Raw genomic sequence first — 25,533 nt, forward strand, 5'->3', positions numbered from 1 at the left:
TTCACCCATCTTTAGTGAACGTTGGTGAACCTGCTGTATATAGCAGACACAGAAATAAATGAGAGATGGGATCAACTTCAAGGAGTCAAAGTCTAAATACAAAACAATAGCACGGTGAGGATTAGCAGGTCAGAATCACAAGGGCACATTGGGCCTGCAGTGTTTATTTCTGACATTTAATTGGAGTCCATGCTTCATGACTTCCTATTGCTGCGACCCTGTCATACAGTTCTTCCTGCTGTGCTTTCCCCTACAGTAACATTTTCATAGCTGCTTTATAACTGTAATTTTGCTACTGCTAAGAATCATGATGTAAATAATTTTGGATATAATGCTTGCCCAAGGGGTTGCAACCCACAGGTTGAGAAGCACTGCCCTCAGACTTTTAACACACATGTCCTGTGTGCTTTGGCACTTCACTTCTGCTGACATTTACTTCCTGTTTTTCATTCTATAGATGAGTGTTCTTTAAACCTGGCTGATGTCCACTCTGCCTCAGTGGCCTAGAAACAGTGCACACAGCCCTTCAGGATTTTCTCCTGTACTTCCTGGATCAGTAGGACCTGTGTTGCCTTGGAAGCCGTAGTAAAAAAAAATAACTCATAAAATGTGGTTTTAGAACTTGGCCCTCGTATTTTACATTAATAAATCTTTCTCAGATTTTATGTGCATTTCGCTGCATGATGAGTCTAATAGCATGCTTGCTGGTAGTGCATTCCAGAAAGTCCCTGAGATTTCTGGAGATGAAGTAGTGCAAGTGGGAGAATGCCTGCCTTAGTTTAGCCATATTCATCATGTAAGTTGAGTGTGGATTGGTGACATGGTGACTTTCAGAGTAACTACTATTTTTGTGTGGGGGGTAGGGAGGAACAAAAGAGGCGGATTGTACTTTCCTAGGATTTCTCTGCCTTGTGCCAGAGGAAAGCTAGCTAGACACATGTCAGCAGACCTGCAGCGAGGTGAGCTGTCAAGGCGTTGGCATTGATAGGTTCCTCTGGGTAGAACTCAGGGCATCCCACCAGCAAAATGAAGACTAGACTTAAATGGTTTCACATTTGGGCCTTACTTACTATAATTGCTGAAGTGCTAAATTGGGCGTGACAAACCTAATAGATAATTGCCAAGTAGGTTTCATTACCAGTCATTGAATAGGTAAATGATGTTCCTTCTGTTAAAGCCGAACTAAACACAATGGGAACTATATTTGGAGTTAGAATTTGCATATTGCAGGTGTAGTGACATGTATTTAAACGTTTTCAGTGTGTCTGTTAATTCAGTACACTTGCCTTTGTCATGATAGTCTGGAGTTTGTGGGGTACTGTGGGGGAGAAGTTGGAAGGGTTGTGTTTGAGAGAAATAAAAGAGACGAGAACTCAAAAGAAAACCATTTCCTTTGAGTTGGTGAATATTAGGTCGCGTTAGGACAGCAGTCGTCTCTAAACACGTGTGTTACAGCTGAGCTTGCGTTATTATCGGAGTTCCCGCATGAAGCTGCTCTCAGTAGTTTTCATTCGTTAGCATTAAACATAAAGCGTTCATGGCTTTAATGGAAATATAAAAGTCCTGCTGCAGCATAGTAAGGCTTACGATTCTCACTTCTGTGTGGGAACTCCAGCCTCACAGCACCCAGCCTTCATGCTTGTGAAAGGGACTTTTGCCTCTATGGTTCACACAGAGACCCACTGATATTAGCCACACTGTACCCAGTGTGGAGACAAAATTACTTTTGAATAAAAGAATGAAGAAAGTCTGCTTGGTTTTTGCTTTGTGAGCTTATATTCCACTGGGTGAGAAGATAACCCCTAGGATGAGGAAGCTGTTTTTTTTTTATTAGGATGGTCTGGGAGTGAAGAGATGGGACAGTTGCAGGAAGCTGGGAGGCATGGGATAAAGGTCTCTATGACCTGGAGTAGGAGCCAAAGAGAGCTGTGCTCTGTCTGATGAAGCAAGAGAGTCCCAGAGTGGCACAGATGTCTGTGTGTTGGTGGAGGCCACTTGTTCATCCCTGCTGCCCAGAACCAAAATAACTACACAAAAGCTGTATTGATTAAATCATGCTTGGCCTATTAGCTCTAGCTTCTTATTGTCTAGCTCTTACATCTTAATTTAACTCATTTCTATTAATCTGTGTATCACCACATGGTTGTGGCTTACCGGCAAGGTTCAGGCTTGTCTGTTCCCAGCGGTAGCTACATGGCATCTCTCTGACTCCGCCTTCTTTCTCCCAGCATTCAATTTAGCTTTTCCTGCCTAGCTCTGCTCTGCCCTGCTATAGGCCCAAAGCAGTTTCTTTATTCATTAACTAATAAAAGCAGCACATAGACAGAAGGACTTCCCATATCATCTGTGGAGTTGATTAGAGGAAATGATACCAAGTGACATGGTTCAGTATGCTTTTTAAAAAAGTGTCTGTGATTTGTGTGGAGAACGGATCCTAAACAGGGGATGAGAAGAAGACCAGGAGGAAAAGTTACAGTAGTGTGTGGCTTCACAGTGACTTGCATGGAGACGGTAGCTCCGGGGATGAGGTGCATGGATTGGGAATGTATCGTGAAATGGAGCAAGTGGTTCTGTGGTCTTAGGATTTCAGATGGAAGTTGATGCACACATTCTGTTGTCGAGGAGGAGGTTATAGGTCCTATGAGAGAAACTGCCCTTTGAAGTATAGGCATATACTATACTGATAGTGGCTGTGGGGAAGGGCAGCTGTGGGATTGTTGGGCATGGCCCTGTTGTGATTCTGTGTGCAGGCCCTTCTGACAGCATGCATTCAAGGCAGAATGGCAGTGGATTCACGTTGTCCTTTGGCAGGTCAGAGCAGAATAAAAATAAAATAAATCATTGAGACTCGTTAATGAAGTGGGTTTCTGAAGAGACGGTCTCAGTTCTACTGCCTGCCATAATATGCTCTCTTAAAACCCAAGCGCCAGTTACACATCTCAGATGTCTGAATAATTCTAGGTATCTTTTGACTGCTGTGAGCTCAGCGATCCATTTGGGTAGTCTCTGCAACTCTGAGGCTTTAATAGGTAGCAGTCAGAGGCAGAGGGGAAGAACATGGGAACGCGCTGCAGTGCTGGTGGCTGGTGCCGGGGAGCCATTAGCCGTAAGTCTGCTAGGCTCCCCTGCTGTTGGAGCCCAAGGCAGCAAGGCAGCCGTCTGACATGAGCACGGACATTCTTGTCAAAACCCCAGCCTCCAGTTCCTAGGCAGCAGCTTTTGCTTTACCAACACGTGTATCTTAGGGGCCCTTGTTATCTTCACCGTCACCTTACCAGACAAAGGGACAGTCAGGTGAAAAGGGCTCTAATATTGGCAGAGTAGTTAACACGTGACTGCCGGTCCTTCTTTTTAGGAAAGGCAACCAACATTTGCTAACATGCACTGATGCTGGTGGTCTCCAAATGCCCTGGAAGGGTCTGTATGTGGAGTGTGGCTCCCACCACTTTATGGATAAGGGAGGAGTCTGGGGATTTGCCCATTAGCCACTAACTTAAGTTGTAACTTGGCTCACATTTAAGTGGCCAACTCAAATGTAAAAATAAATAAAAGAATAGCCTTTAGAATTGCCATCAGTTGCTTGCTTTTTTTTTAATAGACTCATATTTAGTTGCACAGATTAAATTTGAGACCTAATGTTAAACAGGGAGGACTGATTAATGCTGTGTTGGTAATTTAATCCACTCAACCCTTCAGATTTTCACTTTACTTTTTCTCCCTGTAAGACTAGTGCATTTAACTAATTATCCAAACCTCTGGCATCTTAGACAGCAGGGTGTGTTCCTAGCAAAATAGACAAGTCAAATGGCATCACGGCTAAAGCCCACCACTGCCTGAGAGAGAAGGTTCGTGAGTCTAGGCTCCATTGGAGTGAGGAGCTCAGAACAGGAACACCATGTTCACTCACCAAGTCCAGTCAGAAGTTCTACTAACTCTGAGGCATGGGTTTATTCTAGGGCTGTGTGTCCCCATGTCCATCCATCCCCCAATCCCTGCCTTCTCCTAACCATGGTGGGTAGTTCAGATATGCCACGCTTTTGTTGAATGAGATTTGTTTAATGACTGGGTGACAAGCAATGAAGAAAGAAAAATAGGCTGTATTTCCATCCAACATTTATAGGATGCGTGGCCTATCGGAGAAAAGCGCAGATTCCTAAGTTTCAGTAATTTAAAATGTGGTGGACATTCTACCCCTCAATTGTTTCGCTTTCATTTTTGCTTCCTTTCCTTTTAGCTTCCTTCTCTTATCTCTGGCTATGTACTCTTGATATAAAATGCATTTTATTTATGCCTAGTTTCTGTCTTCATCACCCTAAATTCTTGGGGACGGTTGGCATTTTCTCCTTTTCACCTCTCTCTGTACTGTGCTTCTTTGGTCTCGAGGGCTGTCCCCTGTGCCGTGTAGGGGCCTTGAGGCTTGTGTCCTTTGCTTGCTTGTACTGTGCTGGGTCAGTGCTGTGTGCACACACACTGCCTTTTCTCTTTCATGCACATTATGTAAGAAATGAGAACCAGGCCTTTGAGTAAGTTAGTCACATGCCACATTTCACTCTGGAAATTAAATATGTTAGTTTAAGACTGCAGTATGTTTGCAAAGCTGAAACGCACTACGAAGGAGAGCTTGGGAATAGCTCAAGATTTGTCATAGTTGTCTGCCTTAAAATGTCCATGTTTGCTGCCATAGTTTCCTATCTGAATGTGTTCACTGACATGCCTCCAAAGCCGAGATTTCATGTACCAAATTTCAGCCTAGATTGAATTTTCTGCATGGGAGAGATACCCTGTAAATGGAGCCATTGGCACCGTCTTGTGTGTAATGTAACTAGCGGGCAGCACAGTGATGAACAGCAACATGAGCTAAGGTCTTCAGACTGCTCGGAGAACACGGGCACAACCCTCCCCACTCTTGATCTAGGTCACTCTCCAAAAGCAACAAGTACTACTTGTCTTTTCAGAAAGCTGTCACGGAGCTGTAAAACCTGTGGTTTGTACTTAAGATTCCTCCGCTCCCTCCGCCTAGGAACACTCCACGGTTCTCTTGGAGTCTGATGAAAGTTTCCTGACTTTGAAGTTAGAGGAGGCTCTCATTTCTGATTAGGCAGTTGTAATTTTTTTTTTTTGGCTCACTTCATGATGCCAGAAAAATCATGCATGGTTCCATATTTGAAGACTAGCAGCACAAGCCTCAGAACCTCAAGATCCTCCTTAATTTAGAAAGCACATCAGCGGACATCAGCCGCTCTTGAGTACTGTGACTCCCAGCTTCCTGAGCATTTCATTTCTTTAAACTCCCTCCTTACCCCCTCTGTCCCTCCGTCCCTCCCTCCGTCCCTCCTTCTCTCTCTCCCTCCCTCCTTCCTCTCTCCCTTCCTTCCTTCTCTCCTCCCTCTCTCCTTTCTTTCTTTCTTTCTTTCTTTCTTTCTTTCTTTCTTTCTTTCTTTCTTTCACATGTACTTTTCATAGTATTTTAACACTTAAAAATTGCAGCCAAATACACATAAAATGGCTATTTTAATGAAGCAGCCCGGTGGCCCTTAGCCAACTGATATGTTGTACACCATCCCTTTCCAGCGTCTCCTCATCACACATTGAGACTTTGTATGCACCGTACCTTCTAGACATTGAATAGCTTCCCATTTCTGGGTTCCCTCAACCCCTCGTAACTATAATGATAAGTTTCTAGAAAAAATATTTTGTTTCTAATAAAATATTTTATTATGTGTAGGTTTTGCTGGTATGCATGTGTGTCTGTGCACCACGTACATGCAGTGCCCATGGAAGATGGACGAGAGTGCTGTAACTAGAGTTAGAGTGCTCTGAACCTCCATGTGGGTGCTGGAATCAAACCTGGGTCCTCTGGAAGAGCAGCCAGTGCTCTTAACCACAGAACTCTCTCTCCAGTCCCAATTTTCTATATCCTTAAATCAAACAATTCTAGGTACCCAACGCCTTTGGAATCATACAATATCTGTCATTTTGTGACTGGTTTGCTCTCATTTAAGATAATCTCTTCAGGATTCATCTATGGTGTAAAATGTATAAATTTATTTCTTTTTAAGGCTGAATAATGTTCCTTGATGTGTATAAATGCAGTTTGCTTAGCATTCATGCATTCTGGACACTGGGTAGCTTCCATCATAGGCTCTTGTGAGCAATGCTTCTATGAGCACAGATGCTTTGAGTCCTTGTCTTTGCTTGAAGGGGGGGTTGGTAAAAGTGTGCAAAGTGAAATGGAAGAGGAGCAGGGGAACACAATTCTGAATTATGTGTTAGGCCGACGCTGCTGTTGACATGGGACTGGAAACAGGAGAAATGGGAGCATGGGATGTCAGAAAGGAAGATGCTGACTTTGATTTTGGTCTTTTGAATCCCAGGTGTTGGTGAGGATTTTCAAGACAGTTTTAAATACAGATTTGGGTCAAATATGAGGGTTTGAGAATTATCCTTAATAACCTCCTTCTCAGACTAGGCAGCCTGAAGGATTTCTCTGCCATGAGAGACTGTGAGCCCCGACCACCTCTGTCTACCTTTCCCACGTTACTCTACGTAGGTGTTTTGTCCCAACAGTGAGAGAAGTGACTAACACACTAGGATTAGTCTCATGGTATAATTGGAAACAGTAACTTTGGAGCATCAAATGTACGTACGGAAATAAGATTAAATGTCTGCCAATGAAGTTCCAGGGTTCTAGTTGATGCTTCCGTCCAGAAGTAGTGCAAATAGAAAGAGCATATTGACTTCTCTGGAATCCTGTTTTACGTTATAAACTCCTATGGTAGTTTTTAAAGAAGCCATTCCTTTAGATATTCTTCTCTAATTTTCAGCACTGTCAGACAGAACTGCTAGTTGACCTAACTGTGTCAGGAGCTAAGCGATTGTTGTTGTTAAGGTAACACACTGTCTCTTACAGTTCAGTTGCTGTTACTCAAGGGGCAGTGTCTACTGTCTGATCACTTGCTTTGGGAGCAGCAGAGGGCCCATGCAGGACTGGCGAGCACAGGCTTATTGGATGGCCCTCCCCGAGGTCGCTTCTGATGGCCTTATGGCAGCAGCACACTCATCCACTTTCCCATGGCGGGCTGTTTGATCTTGGTTCAATGGCTGAAGCTTTGTATAATTACAAAGAAATCAGAACTCCTAGTGGTCTCAGTGTGAATGTTTACGGTCGGACTGCTGGCGGGAGTGCTGTTTGTGCTCAAGCCTGGCTGGCCACATGGTGAAGTCTCGTGGAGCTCCATCATCAGACCTTTGCCATGGGCCGCCAAGGTGTATGGTGTCAGGGTGTTAAGTGCTGGGAGAACACAGCTGAGAGAACTTGGCTTTTTCTTCAGAACAGGAGGGATTTCTCCTCTTGGAAATGTCAAAGGGGTATATTGTCGGGTCTTAGAGCGTGGGTGTAAGTAGAATGGGCTGCAAGGGTTTTCTCAGTTCTACAGCTGTTCTTTAGGCTTGGGATGGGATGGCCGTGGTTCTGTTCTCTTACAAAGTCCTGGGCTGTGCTCAGTGTGAGGGAGAGCCTCAGTGAGTGGCGTCCATTTTCAGCAGCAGGCCATAGGCCTGGCTCTGAGACCTCAGTGCTACATGCGGTGCAGGGGACTGTTCGGAGTCACTGACCCTCAGGAAAGGGCCTGCACATTGTTTTGTTGTATGAACTGCTTTGATAGCGATATCATATTCTTTAGCTAGATAAACTTCCCCCCAAAAGTGTTTAGTCTTTTCCACTTACTCTTAACTCCCAGTTCTTTCCTTGTTCTTTACTTTATTGCTTTTTCATTAATTTGACAATTTTTTTCAGGAGACTGTTTCCCAGTTGAAACTTGGACTATATATATTCCCCTAACTGATGATCATAACTGGGGATTTTAAAAAGTTAAAGTTAGTAGGGCAAGTAGATTGGTTTGCAAGTTATATAAAGAACTCAAGTATGTTATTTTGAATCTGTGGTTTTTGTTGAATTTAAAAACATTTCCCTTGAAAGAGAACTTTTTGAGAAACACTGCAGTTAGCTCGGTCGAATCCCAGGCTAGTGCTGCTGTCTTAATTAAGGAGCACATGGAAGTGTCATGTTATCTGGGATGCGTGAAGGCAGCTCTGCTGGAGACCCAGTCCGTCCCTAGACAGCTGCTCAGCAAAAGGAGAAACGAAGGAAAGGCTGAATGATCAAATTGCATAGACTTTGAGCTCAATGTCTTGCCGTAGTAACTGAGTAGATTCGTAGCTGTAGATCGAGGAGAGGGATAGACAAGGGTGGAGGCGGGGCGTGGGGAGTGGATAAAAGGCCCTGCCATGAACTTCACAAAGAGCTACAAATGTTAGTCGATGTCTGAAAAGTTATCGGCTGGCTCACAGAGAACGAACAAGAGTACTTGTTTTTCATTAGTCATTTTGTCAAAAGTGTACAAGTTTGGTAGTAAGTGCTATTTGAGTAATTGCAAAAATGGGACTTACTACTGATGAACATGTGGATTGATAGCAGGAGGCCAAGGTCACTGTGTGAGAAACCTTCAAGATCCCGTGAGTCACTTCAGCCTGGGTAATCTGCTAACAGTCTCTGTCCTAAAGAATCCTGTGCCTTCTGCTAAGGCATCACAGTATGTGCGTGCCCTCTGCTGCAGATACATAGACAGAAGGTGTAAGACGTTAAAGGAATAAACGAAGACGGTCCTTGCAAGATTGTAAAGAAGGTGGCATTATGCCCCAGAAGGAGCTGTCCAGAAAGGGTAGTCAGCCGGGTTAAAGCCTTGATCCTGTGGAGCCTCTGGATCTGAGACAGAAAGTTCAGTGGGTGTGGAGTAGACTAACCCCCTGAAGCCAGGGCTTGGCAGTGAAGCTTCACTTTTTGTAAAGGGCGATTGAAAGAAGTCTCCTGACCCCAGGAGGGATATAGTTAATATTGGTCTGTGGTCTTGAGAAGCAGAAGAGAGCTCTGTCTTCCATGAGTGGAATCAGGGTGGGAAATTAGGGGTAAGGAGGTGAGATTATGCTGCTGTGTAGGACCATCATGTAAAGTTTGGTCCTGGATCGACGGCATCCTGCGAGAGGCGAGACAGAACTTCTGTGGACCCACAGGTGAGCACAGGAGAGAACAGATGAGCAAGCACAGGCGACCGCAGGTGAAGTGAACCACCAAAGAGAAAAAACAAACGCAAAAGCCTCCAAAATACAGTTCCATTAACAATTGAAAAGAGCAGCAAGTAACAGAACCAAAAGAATAAAAGCTGTGCTGTGAGAGATTAATATATTTTATGGACAAATCAAAGACAAAAAGACGCATATTTATGTTGCTCCAGGGATTACATCATTGGCAAAACCCAAAATCTAGAAACTTTGATTCACTCTGCTGCCCGGCCCTCATGACCTCCTACATCACTGAAGAAAAAAAGTCACCTGACCAAAAAAATAAGAAAGGAAGGAAAGAAAACTCACGAATAAACACTACCAGGTGGGCAAGTCCCAGCCCAGAAACAGAAACAGCAGGAAAAACCAAGAGAACACATCTCACCTACAGACTGCCAATCCCATAAGAGCAGGCACTAATGAAAATGGGCTGGAAGTACTGCCATGCACAGAATTCACAGGTGTTTACAGCTATGTCCAGTTAACCCAAAGAAGACGTGAATCTATACTCCTAGAAGAAGAAAAGAAAGACCCGAATTAGACGCGTGTCACTTTAACAGAGACAAACAACTTAATAAAGAGCTCGAATCCCAGGAAACAGTGCTGCAGTAGTGAGAAGAGCAACTTAACAAGCAACCCTTCTTACAATAAGATAAAATAGAAACCTAAGATGTTTGTAAATATTGGAAATTTCAGCTATATGAAAAAGAACCGGTTGTAAGGTTTGGAAATGAAAAACACTGCCCTAGAAGTAAATTGTTAGCTTTGAGACAGGGTCTTGCTGTAGTTCAGCCTGACTTTGAACTTGGGATATTTCTGCCTCAGCTCTGGTGCTGGGATTACAGGTGTGCCCACCATATTTACCTTAGAGAATAAACTCCACAGATGGGAAGGATGTTAGACGTAACACATTTACAAGAAAAAGGATGACTTGAAAGTGTTCTGAGAAATTCACATAGAATTTAGCTTAAAACCACAAAGGGTTAAAAAAGAAAGGGTAGGAGATTTAAAATCTAGATGGGGAGGTTTCAATTTATGTTGAAACTATAGAATAGAAGGGATACAATGGAAAATATCCCTAAATATGCGATTGAAAAGAAATAAAATGGTATATTCTGTAGATCTGTAGATGCTAGCAGATAGGGGATGATGTCTCTGAAACGCTTATGGGAAATCATACTAAATTTTTTAATTAATTTTTTACACATGAGTGTAGTGTCCGTGTTTGTATGTATGTTCATGTGCATGTAGGGGGCAGAGGTGAACATCTGCCTTCCTTGGTTGTTCCTTACCTTGTTTTTTGAGACAGCGTCTTGAAGGCGTAAGTCACAAACAATGCCACACCAATTTGGGATTATGATTAATAGGGTGATATTTATTTAAAGGGGAAAAACTTACGGATCACTGTCCCAGGCAACAGCCCTCTACGCGACCAGGAGTCTAGTCGCCGGCAGAGCAGGAAGTGAAGAGAGAGAGGAGAGGGAAGTGGCCGCTTTTTTAAAGGGAGAGAGACCACGCCCCAAGGGGCTGGTATCTCAGCGGCGATAGGCTGGAGGAGTGGGAGGACCTCCCGCAACAGCGTCTCTCACTTGTTGATTTGGCTAGACAGACTGACCAGTGAGCCCCTGAGATCCCTCTCTTTGCTTTCTCAGCATGTTAGATGGGAAATCCCAGGATTACAGATGTTCATTGCAAGGACAGTTTTTACATGGGGCCAGTGTGTGTGCCTGAATTCAAGCCTTCTTACGTGCAGGGTAAAAACTTCACTGACTGATTTATCTCACTCGTCTAATGTGATTTTTTTAAATTAAAGTTTATTTATTTTTATGTTTATGGGTGTCTTGCCTTCATGTATGTCTGTGCATCCTATACGTGCCTGGTCCCCGTGGAGTCACGAGGGCATTGGATCCCCTGCAACTGGAGTTGCAGATGATTGTGGGCCACCATGAGGGTACTGGGAACTGAACCAGGGTTCTCTAGAAGGCAACCAGGGCTCTTAACCACTGAGCCGTCTTTTCAGTTCCCTAATGTGATTATTTATTGAATGAAAAAAGAAATGAAAAGACATGACCGCTTCTAGGAATAGTGGAGCAGAAACTTTACTGTAGATAAAAGGGAGAGCATAGCCAGAAACAGGGACATCTGGGAGAGTCCAGAGTAGAAATGACCCTGAGCCATGTGAGGAGAGGAGGAAGGGAGCAAGAGAGGAGTCACCAACCAAGATGGGTGGCCTGGGCCAAGAGGCTAGAGGAAAACAGACCAGGAAACCAAAATGCTTGGTTTATACAGTAAAGGGCAGATCACCCCAGGGCTGGAGAAATTTAGGGTAGGGGGCTGGGTATTCCAGCCATGCCCTGTAACAGGTCAGACTGAGGGAGGCTGGGAGAACTTGGTGGCCAGGTCCACTTTGATGTGTTAATAGGTACTTCAGCCCTTTGTCCTGAGTATGACATCTGTCCTGCAACTGGCCCTGTTGACCAGGCCGGCCTTGAACTCACAGAGATTCACCTACTTCTGCCAAGTGCTGGAATTAAAGGCTTGTGCCACCACTGCCCAGCTTTCTCTTCCCTCCTCTTTCCTTCCCCTAGCCGCCCTTCCCTCCCCTTCTCTCCCCTTCCCTCTCCTCCTCTCCCCTTCATCCTCTCCCTCCCTCCCATCCATCATCCATCCATCCATCCATCCATCCATCCATCCATCCATCCATCATCTTTTTACTGTTTACATCTACTGCTTTCTATTTTTATATACCTGCCCGTCTATTGTTTTGCCATTGTTGAAGTATATCACATTTCTCCACCCTCTTCTGACTGTCATACTTTCTACAGTTAATATTATTCTTATATTTTTCCTATATAAACATCTTTTTCTTTTTTCTTCCTGCTTTTAAGGATATTCTTTATTTCACTGTCCTTAAATAATGTGGTTATGAAATACTTTTTAAAAAGGCTCTGTGTGTGTCTTTGCTTAAAGTTCTCAAAACAGCTTGAGTTTGTGGACTTTTAGATGTTAGTATATTTGGAAAATACTTGGTCACTATTCTTTCTTTTCCCCATCCTCTCTCTCCTTTGGCTGTTTGAAATGTCTGTGTGGTTTTCATCGTCTGAGGTGCTACTGACTCTTCCTGCAGCATCTCCTGTGTGTACTTTCCCTTTTGTGTATTTAGGCTCCTCCTCTTCCCATTGCACTTTGAATGCTGAGACTCCTCGGTTCTCCTTTTTAGAAAATACTGTTACTTTTATTCTGTTCCTCACCTGCCCAGTCTCCCCCGACTCCCGGTTCTGCACACTGCAGTTCCAGGCACTCTTCTAATGTGTCTGCTCGCTCTGTCTCCACGTAGCTCCGCAGGCTGGTCTCGGGCTGCTCTTTTTTCTGTGATGACCCTTGCTTTGCCTTTAGCCATCTCTCCATGCAACACCTCACTGTTTGACTGGACGATGCCTGCATCTTGTTCTTGGTGTCATTTAAAGTCTTCTGATCGTCATTAAGTGAGTCACTGAGGATTCTTGCTCTTGATCCTAGTCAGGAAGAAGAGAGTGGCGTGTTGAGGGTCAGTGATCCTGCAGTAGAGTCCTTGCGAGTTCCTCTTGGTGTTGTGAATCACAAGGCTCTTCTTTTGTGCCTGTTTTTAAATCTTGAGCTGTTAGAGCAGGGAGGTCCCACGGGTTCAGCAACAGCTTTAGTTTTAAAAGTTGAAAAGTAGGTTTAATTTTAACTAAAATTTAAAAGTATTGTGTTTTATATCATCCCTTTATATCAAAAATTAAAAAGATTTTCGCAAGACATAACTTTTCTTGCCTTGGGAAGGTGTGGCATGTGGTGAGACTGACTGTGTGTAGTCCTTGGGGGGTGAGAGTCATCTCGGTATGTGACCTGTTCCTGGTCACGTCACAGCTTTGCGGGGACCTTGCTTTCTTCCTGTGTTCCAAGTCTTTTCAGTTTCCTAGTACTAAACCTCAGGTTATCATTACAGTACAGCTAGTTAAGCTGCACACACATAAATAAACCTTAGGTGACCATTGCAGCATTGCTAGTTAAGCTGTGACACACATATGCATGTGCACATATACATATGAACCCCAGGTGACCATTATAGCCTCGCTAGTTAAGCTATAACACACACATTCATGCACACACACATGTGTAAACCTCAGGTAACCATTACAGCACAGCTAGTTAAGCTGTGACACATGTACATGTGCACACACATATATAAGCTTTTATGAAAAGTGTTTCTAAATTTCTCCTGTATTTTGTTCAGGCAAATTAGTATCTCGAGTTCTTAAGTAGGGTTGACTTAAAGTACAATTAGTTGGATTTATATAGATTCCATTGCTTGCATCTATAACTATTAAATGCAACTTTTCCAACACAAATAAATAAGAATGCATGGTTGCCAAGTGTATTGAGGGCTTGTCCTGTGCCAAGTGCTGCTTTTACTGTTTGTCTGCATTGCTTCCTTTATGCCCTGCAGGGAGCTGAGCCCAGATTGTATCTCCATTGGGGAACTTGCCCTGGAACTCGAGTTTGGCTCCTAAACTCATGCTCTGTTGTCTAGAGCAGCCTCCACCTCCCCTGAGTCCCACCTGCCTGCCATCTGCATAGGTCCCAAATCGCAGTATTTGCTAATGCACGTGACTGAGTGTTACCTCTTCATAGTTGCATTGCAGATAGAAACCCAAGGTTGAGAGAGATTGACAGAGGCATATATACACTTTGGAAGTTACAAGTTTGTGTCCCCAAATGTACTTGTCCTGTTACTTTATACAGTGCTACATTTTTGTTGAGAACGGGGTTGGGATTGCCAACTCATGTAAATATTGAATATATTTCCTTTACTTCCTTTGGCTTAGCTGCTTCCTACTTCTTGAGAGGCATCTTCTTACTCCTTCAAACCTTGTTTAAGGACCAGGTCACGTTCCTACTTGCTTCATCCTTGCAAGACACATTGTATTTCTTACAGTGCATATTCATTAATTTTAATAAAATTAAATTTTTTACCACCCTAAAATACCATGTACAATTTAAAAACTGTATCAGGGAATGCTGTGTATAATGGAGTATACCTCTAATTCCAGCACTTGGGTGACTGAGGCTGGGGGATACCTAGATTTGAGGCCAGCCTAAATACATAGCAAGTTTCAGGCTGGCCTGCTATGCTGTCAGACATACAAGCAAACAACAACATCATATGCACATGTGTACATGTGCACACACACACATGCGTGCCTGCACACACACACACACACACACACACACACACACACACACACACACACAATTGACAACAGAAGCAGAATGTTTTGAATCCCTGTAGAGGAAAGCCATTGCTGTTCTGCTTTCTCCATAGTAGGAGTGTTCTTAAAGAATTTTATCCTTTGGTACAGCGTTTTGGGTGTCTTCAGCCTTACACATGTCTGGTGGTCTGCACCTCAGCTGAGCTGAGAAATGTGTTTCCACAATAATTTACTTGAAGCATTAATTACAAAGAGGTCCATCCTCTGTTGATGCTTGTTGGCCTCTGAGGCAGGTCTCTTGCTCTTCAGCCTGTCTTAGATGGAGTATGGATTTTCTCTTGGAAATATATATATCCTTATACATGGATTAGTTTTAATGATAGACTCTCAGCAGAGACTTTTAAGGTGGCATCTGTAAGGTGGACCTTCTGAATTATTCAGTGTTTAATTTTTTGGTGGCATTTATAAATATTGTAGTGCTTTGTGTTTATGAAAAGTCCTAAGAACCAGTAAAAGGATCACAGGGGATGCAGGCTTCCCTGAGCTTCAAATGAAATCTAAGTGTAGGGTTTTGGTTAAGGTAGTGATAGGGTACATAAGTGTGAGATGTATATTCATGGAAATATCATTAGTTCTTTTTAGGCTACTGCTGAGAGCAGAGAAAGCATTACCTAATTAGTAAATTAAATGATTTGTCCTATGCTACTTTTCTAAGTCTTTCCTAATGAGCACGGATCACACATTAATTAGGAAGTCGTTCAGCATTATGGGTAAGAAAATGCCATCAAAATAGCAGACTGGTTACACAAGTGGAATCGTGTGCGAATGGAACACTTTTCTTTTTATAAGTGTACGAGTTAGATTTCTATTCCCTTTGTGTTATCTATTTTGGATTGTAATGAAAAAGGTCTAGAAAGTTTGGGTCAAAAAGGGATGTTTGCTCGGGACTGCTCTGGTTATGATAGATCTGTGAGTGAAGGCTGCTTTCTTGGTGTGGAAGGGGATAATAACACTCTGGGCTGCCATGGCTGGCTGGCTGAGTGTGCACTGCACAAAATCAGTGACTTATGGAGTTGCGGGGAATAAAAGAGTTTGTGTGTGCTAAGCTGTACTCTTTTGGGTAGGCCTGCACTGGTCCGGAGCAATGACACTGTTCTTATAGTGTTTCATTGCTGCCTGACAGTGGCCCTGGCGGTGCTCTTTCTGCTCTTCTTTCTTCCAGATGTGAACCAACCTCCCTCCGCCCCCTCTCTCTATTTGTGTGTGTGTGTGTGTGCGCATGTTATACTCACATTGTATATGCTCCATGCAAACATGGGCTGTGTAGATGCCTGAATATAAGGTGAAGCATTACAAAATCTCTTGTTGCAATTCCCTGTCCTGTTAGTCAGTGCTGTCTGACAAAGACTCTGTTTTCTGAAACAGCCTTAGACGATGCTGGATGGATAATTATAAAAAGGTGCTTCAAAATTGGATAAAAAAGCAAAGAGGCTTACCATAAATTTGTGGTGATGTTTGAGATGAGAGATAACTTTTTAAAAGACACTATTTGGGGCTGGAGAGATGGTTCCACAGTTACAAGTGCTTGTTCTTCCAGAGGACACAGCTTCAGTTCCCAGAACCCTTGTGGCAGCCTACCGCCATGTGCAACTGCCGTTCCTGGAGGCCAGACACCTTCTTCTGACCTTTCCAGGCACCGGGCATGCATGTGGTGCATGTACATACATGTAGGCAGGCAGAACACTTACATACATAAAATAAAACAAATCTAAAAGAGCAGTACTGCCGGTGGGCACATCCAGATAAGGGTTTACAGGAGGAGTGAGCATTGCAGCTCCCCCAACATCCAGGGTTGGTATCACAGACAGCTTAACAGAGATTCAGGTTGTATGAGCAGCAGGATTCATTTTGGGAGACTGTATTGACTGATTCGTAGGTCACCTATGTCATGAAAAAGACCCGGTGGTAAAGATGCGAGAGGAGTGAATGGAACTGTCTCATGAAGTGTGACAGGAGCAGAATTAGTTTTTTGTTTTTGTTTTTTTTTTTGTTGTTTTTTTTTTGGTTTTTCGAGACAGGGTTTCTCTGTGGTTTTGGAGCCTGTCCTGGAACTAGCTCTGTAGACCAGGCTGGTCTTGAACTCACAGAGATCCGCCTGCCTCTGCCTCCCGAGTGCTGGGATTAAAGGCGTGCGCCACCACCGCCCGGCCAGAATTAGTTTTGAAAAAACGCTTTATACATCTTAAAATTTAAAATGTGTATGCCTCGTTTGGTCTATTTTATAGTTGGCCTTTAATGTATATCTTTAAAAGTTTACACATCCAAGTTCATTAAGATTTTTGTGTGTGTTTTCTTGGAAAATAATATATTGGTCTATATTTGAAGTTATTTTATACTCACTAACATGTAATTCTTATTTTTAACCAGAAACTGAGGCTTCTTGAGGAGCTTGAAGACACTTGGCTTCCTTACCTGACCCCCAAAGATGATGAGTTCTATCAGCAGGTAAGACATTTTAATACTTTGTTCAGTCTGTAGGCTCCGTATTTGGTCAGTGGAGTTGCTGGGCCTGATCCCAGGCTGTGCAGAGGGTGCAGGGCACATGCCTTCCCTCACGGTCTGCTGTCTCTGCGGACTCTGTCTAGGCCCAGCACACCATTGTCACCTCCCAGCATCCATGCCCTTCCTTCCTTTGCACTTCTCTGCTCACGCTGGCTTTTTGTTTGTTTGTTTGTTTGTTTTTTGTTTTTGTCCTGCATAGAATATAACTTTGTCTTCTCCTGTTGCTGGGTGGCTAACCCTTTAAGAGTTCGTTAAGGCCGTGGCTCCTCTGTGAAGCTTTCACCCTCTGTGGGAAGCTTCACCTTGAGAGTGTGCTGCCCTGCCTGCCTAGCCCATCAAATGGCAGTATTGGGATTCTGCTCCTCCAGCTCTAAATTCTGTACTCTTCCCTTATATATGATTAAAATTCAAAGTCACCCAAATTGGAACGGGAAAGGGGATTTATTGGCATCACTTAAAAATCTAAAAGCATGTTAGTGTGCCTAGCCCCTCAAAAGCTATCCCTGGCCACTTTTTTCCTGGGGTTCTGGCTTTGACAGTCCCATGTGTGTGCTCATGCTGAGTTGGCTCTAACCTGATAACCTGGGAGTACTTGGACAGCTCAAGGGATATGTGGTCTTCAACATCTGAGGTTGTAGAAGAGGCTGGTGGGCTCTTTCCTTATGGGTCCCCCAGTTTCCCCCGTTAGTGACTGAGTTAGTGTGATTAGGCTCACTGTGTGTGCTGTTGATGGGCCTCTCTGGACTAGGGTTCAGTGGGGCCTTCTCACTCAAGCCGCACGGGCGAATGGTGGGGGGAGACGGACGATGTCCCGAAAGAAAAACAGAAGAATTTGTTTTCAAGTAAGAAGGGAGAGGAGTGCTAGATGCACAAAACATGGTGAAATTTCACCTATTTTTTCCTGTTTGAACATTTATTTGAAATATGGGAGTAGAACCATATCACTGTTGGTAGTGCCGGCTTGTCCGTAGTAACCTTGACAATCAAGAAAGGGAGGGTAGAAGGCATTTGCCCACCTGGAGTCTGATTTCTAGGTCACTCTCATTTCTAAGACCTTGTCTTCAGCTTACAAGCACTCTCAGATCTGTGGTTTTCTTCTCTGCCCTGGCTGTCCCTGAAATCATGCCAGCCCCTTGCTTCAGGTCTACAGTGAATTGTCATTGCGTCTGTCTCCCTCAGTCCTTTGTGATGTACCCTGCTGGATGTTTGCCCCTCCTCCGAGTAGCTTTGCAGCTTCCCGTGTGGAGCCTTCCTGTTCCACCTTCTGTCCGTCAGTGTGTTCCCTTCCTTGCAGAACACCTCTGTGCTGGAGGCTGCGACTAGCTGCTGGGCCATTCCCTAGGATTTTCCTGACCCTCCTGAGCCCAGAGACTTCTCTCTGCGCCCTCTGTTCTTTATCTCTATTCTCTCACCCATTTTTAGTAGTGTTAATTTTGTTTTGTTTTGGTTTGGTTTTGGTGTGATGCTGGCGGTCTGAGTGCAAAGCCTTACACATGCCAGGCAAGTGTTACAGTCAACTGAAGGCTAGCCCCTGAAATGATTTTGTGTTTAAATATGCTTCTTTCTCTAATTTTATGCACGTTTTCAGTCCAACACATGCTTAGTTTGCTTGAGTGAATGATGAATATATTAGCACTTATGTTTGGGACAGGGTCTTACTATATAGCTCAGGCTGATTTTAAAACATTATTTGTTCGTGTGAATGTATGTGTCTATACAGATGTGTGCAGAGACCCATGGAGACCCAAAGAGGGTGGGTCATGGTTACAGGTGGTTGTGAGCTGCCCAGGATAGGGACCAAGCTCCTCCGAATGATTAGCAAGTACTGCTGACAGCGGATCCATCTCCTCAGCCCATCCCCTCAAACTGGTTTTGAATTCAAAATCCTTCTGACTCGGCATCCTTGGGGCTACAGTTACAGGTGTGGGTCATGATACCTTGTTACTTTTAAAAGTCAGTTATGTAATGAATCTAGGGTGTTTTGCAGTTTGATTTTACCTACATACACACTTCCTCAGGAGATGGCATCTTGAAACAGAGGAATGATTACAGAAATATATTCAGTAGTGATAGGTTGCTCTCATTTTTAGCTCATCTAGTTACCCAAATTATCCACAGCAAACATGTACTTGTTTTACAGTAAAGAAAAGGTAATTTTTAAAAGCCCCTTTAAAGCAAGTCAAAGCAGTCCGCTTCGAAGTTCTTGCTGACATATACCTTCTGGTACTCAGTTGTCCCAGCGGCGCTCCCAGCCACTTCCATCTCAGTGTTGTGCAGGAACAACATGAAGAGCTAAATGGGAAAGGTTAGAGCCTGCTCTACTCCGGCCATCCCCACACCAGGATCAGTGGGGAAAAAACCCAGATGCAAACAGACAACCCCTCCAGGCTCCCTAATTTCCCAAGACTCATTCTAAAAATCAGCTATCAGTACCTAATCATGTTAAATACATCTGCTGATAAGCCCAGTGCTTCTGTTAAGCTCCGTTTTTACAGACTGTGCTGTGGTGAGTGCTCACAGACCCAGCCACCGGGGTGGTTGAGCTGCAGGAAAGAGCCAGCCCAGCAGCTCAGAGCCAGACCCGCAGCAAACAGAACAAACAAGAAGCAAAACAGTGACAGTTGGAGGGAACTTATTCTCTTAAGAGATAAACTAAAAATATATGTGGTTATTAGCATATATTATTGTATAAATTAGTGGGTCTACTGTGGTATTCTTGTATGTGTGCCCATAGTGACCCTTCTGGTCTGGAGGCTGCTTTTCTTCTCCCCCGACATCCTTCCCAATCTTCACGTGTCTCTTAATTCTTTCTGTCCTAGCTCCATGCTCTCTTTCCCCATCTCTAGAGTCCTGTGTTCAGCTATGTTCTACAGGATTCAGTGAAATTGTGTGTTGTTTTTCCTACTGTGTCTGGCTTGTTTCATTCAAGTTAATATTCTCATTTCATTCATGTTGGTGCAAACGACAGGGTTTTGTTTTTGTGGTTATGTAGTATTCCATTGTATATATACGATGATTTCTTTCTCCATTCACTGTGACTGAAAATGTTTATGAATGACGGGAATGAATGGCTCAAGTCTGACATTGGGCCTCTTACATAGACATGTGGTAAGATTCTGATTTCGTGCACCTAGCACGTGGACATGTTGGTTGTCTCTTAGCCAGTGCCAGGCAGGCACCGTCGGGTTTTGTGAACGCTCCTGTATTTAGTTGTCACACCCCAGCCATGTTCATTTCTCCCAGGAGTCAGAACTGTCCCCCTCAAGTTTGATACCCAGCGGGTCTTATCGTTACTGTTTCAACCATCAGGAGAGTGTAAGTTCCTGTCTGGGCTTCAGAACTGAAGGCAGGACGCAAATTGATCGACTCCAAGACTGGGCTGTTTCTCCTTCTCTCTGTGGCATGTTCCAGTTCAAAACACCTGGGGAAATAAAGAACCAAAAAATAGCAGTATCAACAGCTAGAAGCTGAAGGCAAAGGGAGTTTCTGTTAGCTTGCCCCAGGACACCAGGAAATGAGCAGTGGCACAGTCAGCCGACAAAGCTGTCCCCCAGTTCCCAGCCGCTCCCTGGGAAATAGTGTGGGTGCCCAGGCTCTCTCTCTGCGCGCTCTCCCCATGTGCCGGTGGCACGAGTGCTGTTCCGAGAGCATTGCACACATTAGCTCCTCTAAATACTGTAGTCCTCCACGGCAGCTGCTGCAGAGCTCACTTTGGAGCAGAGGAAACGGAGGCGCAGAGAGGGTTAAAGCCTTTTTGAGATTTATGGGCTGGTAGTCTACAAACCAAGGATTGTTCTGTCTGGCTCTCTGGGTTACACTCTGCTACTTCCATCTTTTCCTGTATCTCTTTCTGAGATGACTCGCCTCTTTTCCAGGGGCCCCAAATCCTGCCCATTCTTGCTTACCTGTGACCACCCCCCTCAGTCCTTACTGTATACTAGAAGGTTCTACCTGAAAGTCTTCCTGGTACCCTAGCGCAGTATGATACATATTAGTTAACCGCATGCTTTAGCCTCCCCGCTGAGGCTGTAAATGTTTTAGGAATTAAAGATAAAGTTGCAAAAGGTGACAGAGACCCCTGCTTTTCTTGATCTTCCTTGTGGGATGGCTAGTGTGGGAGGTACGGGAAGGAGCCATGTGATGAGAAGCACACACGGGAAGTCCTGGTCTAGGAACAAGGGCTCTGATGTGTTTGAAAGGGGACGCGCCTGAAGCTGCCAAGGTGGAGCGAGAGCTGAGAGCAGAGGCTCTGAGGTCGGATGCTGACAGTTGGGGGACTTGCCCAGGAGTGAGAAGAGGTGACAGGAGGCATGACTTAACACTTTATTAAGGATCAGTGCTTTATAGTACTGGCTCATTTTTTTCTCTAGTGGGGTCCCCTTGTTCTGTTCTTCAGGCTAGGGGTCTTATCTCCAACTGCTCCCCACTGCTTCTGTCCCCTGGGCAGTCCTTAGGTCTTGGCAATTTTACTTCCCCAGAATGTCTCAGATTTCTGCCGTGGCCAGCACAGTTGAAGCCCTTGTTGATCTCCCACCTGATAGGTAGTGCCTGGCAGTGCCTTCAGAACAGACCTGATTAAAGTGTGTTCAGTGCGTGCCTCCTCTACCTCCTCCTCACTTTGCTCATTTTGTTGAGTCTCTTGGTTTTGGTTTTTGTTTTGAGCCAAGGTTTCTCTGTAGCTTTGATGCCTATCCCGGAACTAGTTCTTGTAGACCAGGCTGGCCTTGAACCCCCAGAGATCCGTCTGCCTCTGCCTCTCGAGTGTTGGAATTAAAGGCACCACCACCGCGCCTGGTGAGTCTCTTGTGGTTTTTGTTGTTGTTGTTTTGTTTTTTTAGGGGAAATAAATACTTATTTCATCTTATACTTCCAGGTCATGGTCTATCTATGAAGGAGGTTAAGATAGGAACTTGAAGAAGAATTTACAAAGAAACACTGCCAGTTTTTGCTTAACTAGCCTTCTTATACAGCTTAGAACCACCTGCCTAGGGATGGTACCACCCACAGTGGGCTTGGCCTCCTATACAATTAACAATCAAGAGCTATAGTGCCAACGGAATGTGGAGGGTCAGCTATAGAATCTCTTGTTTTTAAGGTAAAGTTCAAACCAGGCATGTCTGCTTATCACTTACAATGCTATTGACAGTTAGATCCAGATTACCTGTGTCCAGAATCTGACCCGCACCTACAGCGCTGTTGGGGAACACCTTGCTGTACTCCAACCCTACTCTGCCCTCCTCCTTCCGGCATTGTTCCTGCCAGCACCTTTCTCCCCATACTGTCTGGCATCCACCTGTTCACCCTAAGAAAAGTGTCCTTATGTAAATACTGCGCATCCCGTAACTGTCCCAGGAAGTCCCACTTGTAATGCTTCACTTGGCTGCTTCCTGCCTCTGCTGCTTCCCCTGAGGCCCAAACTGCTGCCGTCCCCATAGCCGTTGCCTCCCAGCCTCTGTGTTCTTCCTTTGCTTCAACATAACATCTGGGGAAATCTTAACATTTTTTTTCATTCATTTATTTTGCCTGTGTGTGCACATGTGCTGTGCCATGGTGCACATGTAGAAACCAGAGGACAGTTTGTGGGAGTCAGTCTCTCCTTCCTCCACATGGCTGATCAGGATTGGCAGCAAGTGCTCTTCCCCACTGAGCTAACTCACCATCCCATTCCAGAGCTTTCTCTTAGTTAACTCTACCTGCTTTCTTGCTGAGAGTCCCTTGGTAGCTTCCCAGCTCATTCCGAGTAGACGCCTAGAAGCCTGGCACTGGACACTGACTTATAAAGCACTGCGTACCAGCTCCTCACTGTTCTCTTACCTTCTTACCTGTCCTTGCTTTCCCAGCCCCTCAACTCACATCCTCTTCCTACAGTAGCATTCTTCCTCTTCCTACAATGGCCTTCTTCCTCTTCCTACAATGACCTTCTTCATCTTCCTTTTCTTGGAACGAGCCAAGCACATTTCTACCCCAAAACTTTTGTACTGTGATCCCTTCACTTGGAGCTCTCTCATTCAGGTCTTTGCGGGGCCTGCATCCTCATTCTTTCTTCCGGCCTCAGGTCACCTTGCCAGAGAGATGTGAGATGACCACACTTAGCACAGCCACCCAGTCCTGTGCACTCAACTCTATTTCCTCTAAAGCACTCACTGCCATCTTGATACACGGGCTTTGATTTATTCATTTGTATGTGGCTCTCCTCAGAATACAAGCTTGAAGACAGTGTGGGGATGTTTTGTTCTTTTGCATTCTTGGAACTTAGGGCTTTGCAGATGGTGTGTGCTTGACTGGTCTGTGAGCCCCCAAATGAGAATTTTTTTCCAGTCTTCTCTTCCCAACTGTCTTCCTGTAACAGTGTGCTTGTACTTCTGCCCTAGTAATATCTTACTCCATTACTTTCCGTTCTGTCCATGCAGGTGTGTGAGATGCTATCAGTAGGGCCTAGCTTATTTTTATCAGCATATTTATGGACTTTATCGCGTGTCTGATGCCTAACAAGTGCTGGTTGGGTATTGCATGAACACACAGAGTAGCCTGAACCAGTGCCTGAACCAACACTGTATCACAGCAGGGCTCTGGCTTTACCAGCCTGCCTGTGACAACCTGTAGCAGATCCTACACAGGTCTTCAGACATGTGCTTCCTCTGGGTCTCACTTGGCATCATACAGCTGGAAGCTGGGCCAACTGACTGTGTAGCCTTTTAGTGTTGGGATTCTTGCCAAGTTGCAAGTATTTTTAATAAAAATTATGTAGAAAATATCATAAAGGACAGTGTGCAGGATGCGCCAGAGTGCAAAGCATGAAGTGTTACCAGCAAAGGGTGTGACAGCAGGTTATAGATCGAGTCTTTTGACGGGCCACTGATGTTGTCAGGTGGAGCCTGTCCCAGGCTCCTTACAGATGGTAAATTCTGTAAATTGAAGATCGTTCTTTTGGGCCTCATTTGAGTTTACCTCCTGTAAAGGGGTGTTTTACTCATTCAGCACCATGCCTGTCTTCTCCGAATGATGAAGTTATTTCAGACCGGTAGGAGAGGAAAAGATAGAATTCGTATGTAGTGCATTAAAGTCGGCAAAGACAAAGCCTCACCTCTGGAGAGCCAGCGTTGTAGATCTTCCGAGCCATCGGATAGGGTCTGTGTATTGGCACATTACGGCTACCATACCTTTCCAAATACGAAACGAAACATCATTTTTATGCCCTAGAAGTGTTCATAGAGCTCAAGAAATATAGTGTGCAACCAAACCAGCGATAACATAATTTCATGACTGTGTACTCCCTAGAAAAACTTTAACAGGATTAATAAAAAAATTACGCGAACATAGTTGAAAGTCTGCCAACAGCTGTTGCAAATTACTGTGTTTTATCTGATGTTCCTCATATACCTGTCTAAACGGAAAGTGAACTTACTCGCCTGACAGCATGAACTCAGATTATTTAATGTTCGTCTCTTCTCCAAAGTTACTTGCTGTTCTCTAAAGACAATTCATAACTGATGTTCCATGGCTGTTCCGTGCACCAGGTACTAGATTAACCGCTGTCTGAATGGTGGACGAGCACACGTCGGGGAGGCGTTTGCTCCCATTCATCTTCCTTGAGACTGTGGCAGAGTTAGCCCACGCTCATGAATTGTTCTCATCGCAATAAAGTAACCCTTGGTGTGACAGACACAGCAGATTGAAATAAGGCAGACATTTTGGTAAAGATGGTTGACAATTCTGTATCATCTTAACATATCAAGAATAAATTTCTGGCAAGTGTAAGAATTTCCATAAAGAAAATAAATTAAAATGGTCTTTTTTCTTGATTTTTTTATCCAAAGTAGTTTACATCTAGTTTAGAAAATCATTTAAAAGTCAAAGGACGAAGTTAAAATATACAAAGTACATGCCCAGAGGGTAGCACTTTCAGCTTTTGACCACTTTTTTTCTACCTTTGCTCTTTTTAAAATTTGTGGCCTCTTTTTCTTTAGTTGTTATTATGTGTGTATGTGTTATATATGTGTTATGTGAATGTATATATATACACATATACAACACATGTGTCATACATACATAATAGATATTATACACATACAACTAAATCAGTTGATCTCTTCTTAAGAATCCTACTCTGATTTTTATCACATAGATTACAAATACTTTTTCAATCAGAGCTTGATTATTAATTGCATGCTTCATTTTGTATAAACATTTTAAAAACATACATTCAAATCCACTAATCCTTTAAAAAATGTCTTTGACACCCTATCTATAATATGGCAACCATAAAAATAGATCTTGTATAAGTAAATAATCTGTTATAAGTTGTATAAACAGAATAATAGTTGTAGAACTTCATTTTTCCATTTTCCTTCCCCTCCTTTTTCCCTTTCTTGTCCTTGAGACAAGGTTCTATAATGTTCTCTGCTTACAAGACTGTATTGCTGTCTTCCTGGACTGTGTAGTAGAACAGGGTGCTGTTGCTGTCTTCCTGGACTGTGTAGTAGAACAGGGTGCTGTTGCTGTCTTCTTAGACTGTGTAGTAGAACAGGGTGCTGTTGCTGCCTCCATTTTTCAGTTGTGATAAATGAAGTAGAGAAACTGTAAGTTCTGGGTGAATCTCTGACAGGGGACAGCAGTGTGC

General features: G+C 44.0%; 1 protein-coding gene across 1 annotated transcript in view; it reads left to right on the plus strand.

Annotated features, from left to right (window-relative positions):
* Positions 1-25,533, plus strand: part of Fto (FTO alpha-ketoglutarate dependent dioxygenase) — a 347,190-nt gene that overhangs the window by 69,147 nt on the left and 252,510 nt on the right. Inside the window, exon 2 of the mRNA XM_075976876.1 lies at positions 16,779-16,856. Within this exon, the coding sequence (XP_075832991.1) occupies positions 16,779-16,856 (78 nt within the window). The remainder of the gene's footprint in view (positions 1-16,778; positions 16,857-25,533) is intronic.

Source organism: Microtus pennsylvanicus, chromosome 6 (genome assembly GCF_037038515.1).
Source record: "Microtus pennsylvanicus isolate mMicPen1 chromosome 6, mMicPen1.hap1, whole genome shotgun sequence".
Classification (NCBI taxonomy): Eukaryota; Metazoa; Chordata; class Mammalia; order Rodentia; family Cricetidae; genus Microtus; species Microtus pennsylvanicus.